We start from the raw sequence: 10,111 nt of genomic DNA on the forward strand, positions 1-10,111 counted from the left end.
TGGGGAAGAGAACAAGGGGAAAAGAGGTAGAAAAATTATTACAGAAAGAAATTATGCCAACACAGAAAAAAATTTACAATTTATTACGTGTAGACTGTGTAGTGTTTCCCTAACCCCATACTGTGGTACCACAGCAAGTTGATTAGAACGGAGGATAGGAATGCCACTCTGTTATTAAGTTTATACACTGCCTTGATTACATCATATGGTCTATGCCAATATGGCTGTGGTCAGCCAGCAGAAAATTGCCTCACTGAAGAAGACTGTGATGTCATGGAACAGTGTGGGGGGAAATTGGAGGATTTGCTGTAATCTGGATGCTTTGTGCCACCAATTGGACCATGTGCCACTCCAGACTGCAGCACAGGCTGTCATTCATGTTCCATGAGATTCCAGACCCTTCCCTCAACTGAACAGAACTGAAACTCAAGGTGAGTCCTTCATATTTGATATGTCTCCAAGACTGCCTGTCATCTTACATATGTAATAATCATATTTCATTTTTGGTGCCCTTTTGCATTTTACAAGGGATTATCGTGATGTATGAAAAAGACTGTAAAGGAAAACTTTTCCAGGAATTTCTTGGAGGCGGATATCTCACTTGTTTCTTCATAGACAGAGTAAAAGATATTCCTGACTGGCAGTTTTTCTCAGTTGCCAGGGCCATTGACAGGCTTTGTGTCAATCTCTCCTGCCTGTGGTCGGCTGAACATAGTCTTCTTTGGCACTGCTGCTCCACCACAGCCATGAAATTGTCCCTATTGCTGAATGGTTTAGGACCTTGACAATAGTTGCATAGAACAGAAAAAGCTACAAAGCTCAAATCTGGTTTGGTTTTTGGATATTTTTCTTCCTTGTAGGGAATGGAGACAGGAGCAAAAGGCTTATCTTGGATAAATCTGTAGGCCACAGTGTGAAAGACAATTTGTAATGAATGTTTGGCATACAGTTCTCAAGTGAGTATGAATTTTCATACAATAGAACTTATGAAGTTGGCATTTTACATCTGAGGGTAATCAAACCTTTTTTGTTAAATTTGACCTGTGCTAGGCTTTGCACAGTGGGGAGCCATCACAAGCAGTACTTCACAACTCTTCATATTCACTATAGTGGCACAAAATTACTTGAAAAATCACTCAAGGGCTTTGGGAAAGTTGTGCTAGTTATCGTTAACAGTGTATTAAATTTATAAACCTTGATTTAATGTTGATAGGTGAAGTAGATGCTATTGATGTCAACAGGACCGCAATTCTAAATGTTAAATGTGGCAAATCAGAATTTGGAGAAATTGCTCCCCTAATCCCAGACACCTTTAGTCCACTGTTTGTCATCCTAATGCCCTTTTGTTTGATATTTACTTCTTTGGACATTGCTACCTCACTCCTTTTGCAAATCCATGTTAGCATTGATGTCATAAAGTAAGCAGAATGAATGTGTGAAATTGCTTGTAAAATTATCAAATGAAATGAATAGCAAATACGATGACTTTTTTTTTAAAGTTGAATAAGGCAACTGTCAGCAGTGATGCACTCTCGTAATGCTTACTAGAGCTGAACAGTATATATATAAGTCTGTGCAAAAGAGGCAGCTAGGCAGATCTCAGGATCCTCAAGGCTTGCTGTAGTTCCAGAAAAGAGAGTAACAGCTCTCTCTGCCACTGCTACATACCACTTCAAAGTATAAAAAGGTAAGATTTATATGAACTACCAGTACAGTGTGCTTCAGAAAGCTGAGTGCATTATCTGAATTGTAGTGCCCAAAGTTTGCAATGGAAGTGCAGGATCTTTCAGCAAATCGGTGTTTCCTTCTGTGCTTTTACTCACTGATGTTTGGAGTTAATAACATCATCATTTAAATCTTTTCATGTATTGTATTAGTTCAACAGAGAATGACCTGAAAAGGGGAATCAACTGTTTGGGTTGCAGAAGCAATTGAAAGAAGGAAGATTAACCATGAGAACAAGAGACATGCACTGTAGTAAGAATTTAAGTGTGAGATACATAATTATTGATTTTTATATTTTTATCTCCTTTAGTATCTTCTCTAGAGATATTTAATGGACATTAGTTGAAAAATATTCACTCCTTATAGATACTGCCTTGATATGAATCAACAGGTAATAAATTAGCAGGATGCAAACAAAGTGGGTTTATATATACACTGATTTAAAACTGTCCAAACCAGACTGCCGCTCCACTGTCCTACTTTTAGATTAGTTTGTCTTAAGCAACTATTATTTTCATATCACTGTAAGATCTGAAAAGGAAATTTTATAGCACAAAAGTAAAAATTAAAAGTCTTTCAATAGTTATTGTGATTATTGTATAAAATTGAATTTAGTCTTCCATCCTACTATGGATTTCCTTAGACTAGAACTGTTAGATTTTACATAACTTTCCACATGACATTATAGTATGGCAGGTAAATTAGATGTAAAGTACATCTACCTGAAAAAGGTGTTGGGGAGGTATTATTATTTATTATTATTATTAGAAATAATTGCTATTTGCAGTTTTGTATCAATATAAATTCATTTTATTCATTCATACATTTTCATAGGAACATATTCCCTTTTTTTACTACTGTAACTCTGTGAATTGTATTTTTAAACTGGAAGTAGATACAAATCTGACTTTTGAAAGATTCTTTTTTGAAAACTCAATGAAATTAAGCTAGTTAAAATTACACATAGGTACAAAAGACATCTACAGTAAAATATATTGGAAAAACTAGCAAAATCACATTGATCAAGGAAATAATATTCAAATAATTTTGATATTATTATTGAATAATAAAAAATCCAAGATTTGAGAGACATATTTGTTACATACTTTCTGGTGGTTCAAACTGAGTTGTACTAAGTTTGTCATCTTCAATAAGAAAAAAATTCTAAAATTTCCATTAGTGTAATATGCATAGTAAAAACAATTTTCTTGCACCTTGAAAATATCTACGAGTGACAAAAATAACATAACGCAAAGAAAACCTTTCTTCTGATTAGGAAATGAATTGATTAGCAGGAATAAACTAAACTAAAAAAAAATCTGATCATCTCTTTCTCTACAAAACATGTTTGTGTTCCCAAGAAAAAAACCAACAATTTCTTTAAAAACTGCTTCTTTAACTTGTCAAAAACTGCTGTTGCTGGTTTGGATTACCAATAGCAAGTACTAAGCACTAAACAAGCAAAACATTCTAGATTTTTTAAGGAACATATCTGACAGAAGTTTAATAGCTTTTAGAAATGCTTATTTTATTAATAAGTATTCTCTTACTTGAAAATTGTATTAACTTCAGAGAACTGCATTTATCCATCTTTATTTTTAGTAATCTCCCCAGATTTTGATTCTGAAAAGTTTAGGAAGTAGCTAAGTATGCATTTAACTTTAAACATATTCTTAAGGCATAAAGTAGCCAATGGGATTGTTCACATCTGAAAGATCTATAGGACTGAGGCATAAGTGTTAGATCCAAGATATACTGAAACCACTAACAAGCTGTTTACTGACTACAATGGGCTTTTAATTTGATTTTTAAATATGTTTTGTGTAAAATAATAGCTTTTGATGTCTGATATTACCATAAGGAGGCTGGATTAATGACTAGAGTATTTTTTCATTCCTCCTCAGTGACTTAGGTTTATGTCTAATCCATATCATGTTTTAACAAATCAGCTGTAAACTATTTTTCTTTAGTTTTTCAGGTTAAGTAAAAGTATACCAAACTGCTAGCATACCATTAAGCTGGGCAAATTTCCTTACATGTGCTGCAACAGCCCGACTTTATTTGTTGTCTAAGTTAAGTGATTTACAGCCATATCAGCTAGCATGGGTGTCACTATATTTTTGTACAAACCATTTTTGTGATCAGAGCAGAGTCATCTCCCAATGAATAGGCAGAGCTTTTGTTCCATTGTGGGAAGTCTGTGAAATGGGAAATTGTGCATTCTTTGGGATAAACATTGGATGTCAGTGTTGCACCACCAAATTACAGCTCCAAATGAAACAGTGAGAGTTGAGTACTATAGTTAGTTACAATAGGACAGATTACATGGTCACTACAGTATTTGTTGGTACGGCAGCAGGATATGTGCAAGTGTAGGAATCAAATCTCATATATAAGGGCATTACAGAAGGCAGAGGACAGTCTTCATACACACTGATGAAAATATGAGCAAGACTGGCAGTGGCTTCTGGTGGAGAGAGGGAAATCGCCTCCAGTGCTTTATAGTACAATTCACCAGAAAATCTTACATGCATCGATTCATTTTCCTGGGTTTTATTAAGATTTGATTAAGATTTTGATTGCCTTAAATATTTTGATACTGACAGTGAGGTATTCTAGTAAATCTTTATATTATTCATTAAGATTCTCTTAAAAATTAGGCCTCACAAAATAGCAGAAGCAATACATTCTTCCTAACCATATGTAAAATTCCTGACAACAGTGCATTTCCAACTGTTAGTTGCTTTATAATAGATGGAAGGAACAGATTTCATAAAAATACCACTGCCACTTTGCTTCAATGCACTCATCTTTCCTCCCTCCCTTTGTTTTCCAGACTGTAACATAAACTTCCATAAGAAAGTGTCATGGATGGCAGAAGTGATCTTTCAAATACACAAGTATCAGTCCAATTACATGATGACATTATTTCCAGTGACATTGTGCTGATCTCAACTCATTGCAACTTCTGTTGCTTTACAGCAGATTAATATGCTGATCCATACTGATTATTAAATAATGGAAATTGTAACACACATAATTAGGGGATTAGAGAATGCCTTATTCCTATTGGTGACTATTCAATAAAGTTATAACTGTACTACTTGCATGAGTAAGCCAGTCACTAAGGCAAGCTGGGGAATCACAGCTTGGCTGTGGATCATGAAGCATTTGAACAGACTGTAATAGTCTAGTTTGCACTGAATAATCTCACATTAAAGTCAGTGAGAGTGGTCAAGTTATTACAGTGCATGTGATAAAGACATATAATAAATGTGGCCATTTCTGTTACATGGTTGAAGCCAATAGAATGACCTGTAACAGTAAGAATTATATCCAGGATAAAATATTTTCCACTTTGGTGCATTACTGTTAATATCAAGTATATACCCCAAATGTTGTATATCCCATATAACCCCATAATGGAAGCCCTTAAACTGAAATAAAATATTTTGTCAACAGTGCAACAAGTAAAACTTGACCTATCATGTCATGAACACAAGCCAGCATGTGGTTTGGTGGCTTTTTTTCTGAGGAGTCACACTTATAAGTCATTATTAAGTTCAGAGGCCTTTTGCTGCAATATCTGTCATATCCAAAAAAAAAAGGTAGTTTAAAAGAAGAGTGAAGGGCCAGAAGGAAAGAACGGAGAGCTGCTAATGGGACAGGTTTTTTGGCAAATATTTCCTTTGGTTTTTCTCTAGTGAATGAGCTGGGGGAAAAGTCACACCAATACCCTAGTTTTGTAGTAAGACACTATTATAGAAACAGATCTAATGCTTGCCATCAGCAGAACACAGAGCAAAGGAGGTACAGACCTTTATCTTTGTATTACAAAAGAAAGTGAGGCTGCAGTTGCGTGCAGCTCACTTTGCATTCAAGAATAGAAACTAGTGCCTAAAGACTAGAACAGAGACTGTTTTAATCTCCACCCACGGCAGCCCAATCTCCATCCACTGGACATGGACCCCATCCTCCCGTGTTCTCAATATCTTCAAGCTTAGTACAGCATTAACAATGTCTCTTATCTATGTAATTCATTCAGATGTATGTAAACTGATTACATTTTTCTTTGATGCCTTATTTCTGTTTTGACAGGCAATGAAAATGAAAAGTGTTTATTTTGTTGCTGGGCTCCTTTTAATGATAGTTCAAAGCAGCTGGCAAAATCCTCTTCAGGATACAGAGGAGAAATCAAGGTAAATTCTTGAGATCAAACTTCTATAAACACTTGGCCTGAACTTTGCTTTCTTATAGTTTGAGGCAAAACATACCATGACTTAAAGATAATTTTTTATATACTATTACACAGTACTCAATCTACCATTGGAACTGGCAAAGGTTTTTAAATTGCAAAGTATAACACAGAAGTTTTTAATATTGCAAGCAATAGCTGCCTTAGTTATCCAAGAAGACCTTGTAATTGTACATTATCCAATCTGCTATGTTGATTCATTTTACCAGGCAGGTAGTGATCAATATGGCACTTGCTTTCACTTTGTGAGACTATCATAGAGTATTTTTAAAAGAAAAGACAATGCACCTGTAGAATGTACTATTACCATTGCCAGTTAACAATTTCTAACTTTTCACAGATCCTTCAAACCTTCCCAGTCTGAACCATTAGATGAATCTAGACAGCTGAATGAAGTGAAACGTCACTCACAAGGCACATTCACCAGTGATTACAGCAAGTACTTGGACACTAGACGAGCTCAGGACTTTGTACAGTGGTTAATGAGCACTAAAAGAAATGGGTAAGTGTTCCTGTCACATTGCTATAGATTTCCATATATAGAAACATCCAAAAATCTAGTTGAATTCAGTTTCTTGATTTTAGCTTCCAATCACAGACCATGTATAATCCTCAGATAAGTAAAATACTTAAGGAATATATATATATAATGTTAATGTATTATTAGAGATAGGGAATATGTGTAAAATCAATCAAAAGGATTTGCATAAAACAAGTGTAGTATCAGTATATTACCTGATATGCTATCTGAAAAGACTGTCTCAGCCCCTTTGGGACAGATTGTCTCAGTGAATTAATTAAATTCCATAGGAATGTAAATATAATGTAAAGATCTGGACCATTAGGCCATAATAAAACTTTCCTATCTATGGATACCCTAATCCTGAAGTTTCATTTGTGAAAAGGGAGCTAAGCTTTAGGTTTTGTTGACCACTGGCTACTACACCAGTATTACAAGTATACTTCTGAGGCATGAGTTGGCATGTTTTTTGAAAATATACTTTGCTTAAACACAAGCTACCAAGCTGAGAGAAAGAATGATGTAAAAGCATGTACATCTATGGCCTGTATTCTAGAGAAGATCTGTCCACAGAAACCAAAAATCTATTACATTAAGGCTTTTAAATCCGTGTGGAAGTCTTTAAAGTATAAAGTAACAATTTCTAGATATTGTATTAATTTAAATTCATAAGCCTGACATTATTTATAATACTCATGTATCAGTTCTGGTTGTTTATCATAATATTTAAATAATTACCAATAAAATCTTGCCATCTTACACATGCTCTGCAATGTAATGGTAATAATCATCTAATGATTGTGGAATTCTGCTACAGCCAACAAGGACAGGAGGACAAAGAAAATGACAAATTCCCGGACCAGCTCTCAAGGTATTTTAGTTGCCACAACTTTTTACTCAAAACCAGTTTGAGCTCATTTTTCATTAAACAAGAAAACAAACAGTATTGTTAACAATGTTACCATATTCCAAGAAATACATATCAAAAGAAATTATCTCACATCTGCTTTTTACAAGGAAGAAGAAAAGTCTCTATGTTATTTATTCCTGTACCTGTGTTCTACAGCTATGTGTAGTGGCTAGAAAGAATGAAACCGGATGAGAATAGATTTCAGGAAAGAACATGTAAAGTAATAAAAGACAGTAGAGAATAAGAAAGGAAAAAAAAAAAAACAACTTGGTATAGAATAGGCTGAAGCAAAAAATAACCCCATTGTGTTGAAAAGTAAACCAGTGAAAAGCCTAATGAAAGGAAAACAGCTGGGCACCAATTTGCAGAGAGCTGATAAAACACGATAGAACTCAGTCTCGGTCCCATGTTACATGAACCACTCGATACAGAAAAGCAGAACACAAGACCTGCTGGAGGACAGAATTTTGTTTCTTGACAATGTTTTTGGGAGAGCATTGGGCCGGCTGGAAATCTGAAAGAAATAAACAAAAACTCAGTAAGTGTTTTTGCAAAACACATTGAAATACCTATATTTTTATCAGAAATTCCAAAGAGGATAGCCTGGATCACAAAGATCTTTCCATTCTGAACACTCTCAAAACCAGTAACAAATCTGTAACAATGTTGCAGCTTCAATGAAACAGCATAGCTCAACAAAATTAATGTTTCATTAAAAACTTTCCAAACAACTCTAGTTAGCATGCTGATGGCAGTGCAGATGTACTAAATTAGGAGGAATAGTGAAATCGCAGGAAGATAAAAAATAATACAAAGAGCTAGAAGCCCTGAAACTTGGGTGGAAATTAGCAAACTCTGAAATGGAAAAGTTAGGGAATTTATTTGTGGAAAATATTCCATAATATGTCTACTTTTCAGTGCAGCTTACCTTCCTAAGGGCCAGTGTGACATAATTTTATGCTATCTGAGAGAAAGAAGTGGAATGAGGTATAGGGAGGGAAAAGCCAATTGTCTTTCTCTATTAAACTGGAGGTGATCAGGCTTGAAATTGTTCCAAGATTATCACTTGGTCACAATGATGATTAAAAGGGTGTTCACAAAACAATTCAAAATGTAAATTCAAAAGGAATTAACTCTGAACAGTTTGATTTAGAAATAATGAAGATGAAGTCCGGAAGAGTAACTTAATGGAAATTTTTAGCTTAACACAATAGGTAACAAAAAGTATGTCTGTAAAATACAATACAGTTTGTTGATACAGCTAATTAATCTAGCAGAAGACTATTCCAATGCAGCTATAATTGCTTTCAGAACCTGATTTGGCTTGTTCAGAACTAGTTCAGGCATCCCTGCATAAAACTGTATTGCATAACACAGATAATGCCTCCATAACTGAAAGGTATCAAGAAAAAAAAATATGATGAGTAATTTGAGAAGCAAAAAAACCCCTCTCCCTCATTAGAAATGGTAGTCTGGTGGGTAGGAAATACAAATCAATAAAGGTTAAAAAAAAATTACATCCTCATGCAGTCTGCTCCTACAGTATTGCTCTTCTTTCAGCAATGCAATCTCCAAGCGTCATGCTGAATTCGAGAGACATGCTGAAGGCACCTATACCAGTGATATCACCTCATATTTGGAAGGTCAAGCTGCCAAAGAGTTCATTGCTTGGTTAGTGAATGGACGAGGAAGAAGAGAGTAAGAATCCATCCATTCCTATTATTAAATTTTGCCTTGCTTCTGTGGTTAGAAATCAAGTCAAATGAAACCTTGATGCTTTTTTGATCATTCTTGCTGTATTTCACGTTTTTCCTTTTGTAATATAAGATATTCTGTGGGTGTCAGACTACCGCTTTACATTATTAAGTTCAAATACAGGTTAAAACAAACCTGTTCAGTATGCTGTTACAGTCTAAAAGGTCAAGTTATATTTAAGGTCAACATATATAAAACTAAACCAGACTTTCCTCTATCACCTTTCCCCCTTCACATAACATTGCTTACAGTTTCCTTAACAATCATTGAGATTATTCAAATCAGTGTCATCTTAAATTACTTTCTCTTTTTTTCCCTTTCTTAGTCAATCTTTTCCTATGCAGTATTTCCAAGATTAAATTTTTACCAGTGTCATTAGCTGTACTCCATGTGCTGGTGATCATTGCCAGCAGTACAGTAAGTGATGACTTCTATTCCTCTTCCCATGCTGCCCAAAGTCTCCCCCAAGTTGCTGCTGCCAAAGTAACTATCATTTCCTACAACTATGTATTATTTTCCTTTTAAGACACCTCTGTTTCTTTCGCTATAGGTCAGTTTCCTGGATGCAGTGCTCCACAGTTTTGACCTACCTATGTCTCTCATTCCTTTCATGAATACCTTTTTCTCCATATGCTCATTGCAGATTTCTCAAGCCTATTCACTTCATGTATTCACTCATGACTTCACATCTTTTTTCATTAAAGTCTTATTCTTAGAACAGCATTACCTTCAATCTCATCTATTTCCAACTCTGCATGGTTAGGAGCTACACCATGCACTTAACTGTTCTGTACTTATTTGTGCCTTTAGACTGTAAGCTCTTCGGGGCAGGGTTTTCAGTGCGTCCTCTGATTATATATTCTACCAGCTGTAAAGTACTATGTAAGTCTCTCGCACTATATAAAAATAATAAATAATAATAATAATAAAATATAATCTGTAAGAC

At 34.9% G+C, this 10,111-nt stretch overlaps 1 protein-coding gene across 1 annotated transcript in view; it reads left to right on the forward strand.

The window, feature by feature from the left end:
• Nucleotides 1–870: 870 nt before the first annotated feature.
• The window catches only part of GCG (glucagon), an 11,896-nt gene continuing 2,655 nt past the window's right edge, over nt 871–10,111 (forward strand). Inside the window, exons 1-5 of the mRNA XM_010146875.1 lie at nt 871–956; nt 5,824–5,924; nt 6,321–6,482; nt 7,318–7,371; nt 8,971–9,108. Of these exons, the coding sequence (XP_010145177.1) occupies nt 5,827–5,924; nt 6,321–6,482; nt 7,318–7,371; nt 8,971–9,108 (452 nt within the window). The 5' untranslated portion in view covers nt 871–956; nt 5,824–5,826. The remainder of the gene's footprint in view (nt 957–5,823; nt 5,925–6,320; nt 6,483–7,317; nt 7,372–8,970; nt 9,109–10,111) is intronic.

The sequence above is a fragment of the Eurypyga helias genome, unplaced genomic scaffold (assembly GCF_000690775.1).
Source record: "Eurypyga helias isolate BGI_N326 unplaced genomic scaffold, ASM69077v1 scaffold31352, whole genome shotgun sequence".
In the NCBI taxonomy this organism is placed as follows: Eukaryota; Metazoa; Chordata; class Aves; order Eurypygiformes; family Eurypygidae; genus Eurypyga; species Eurypyga helias.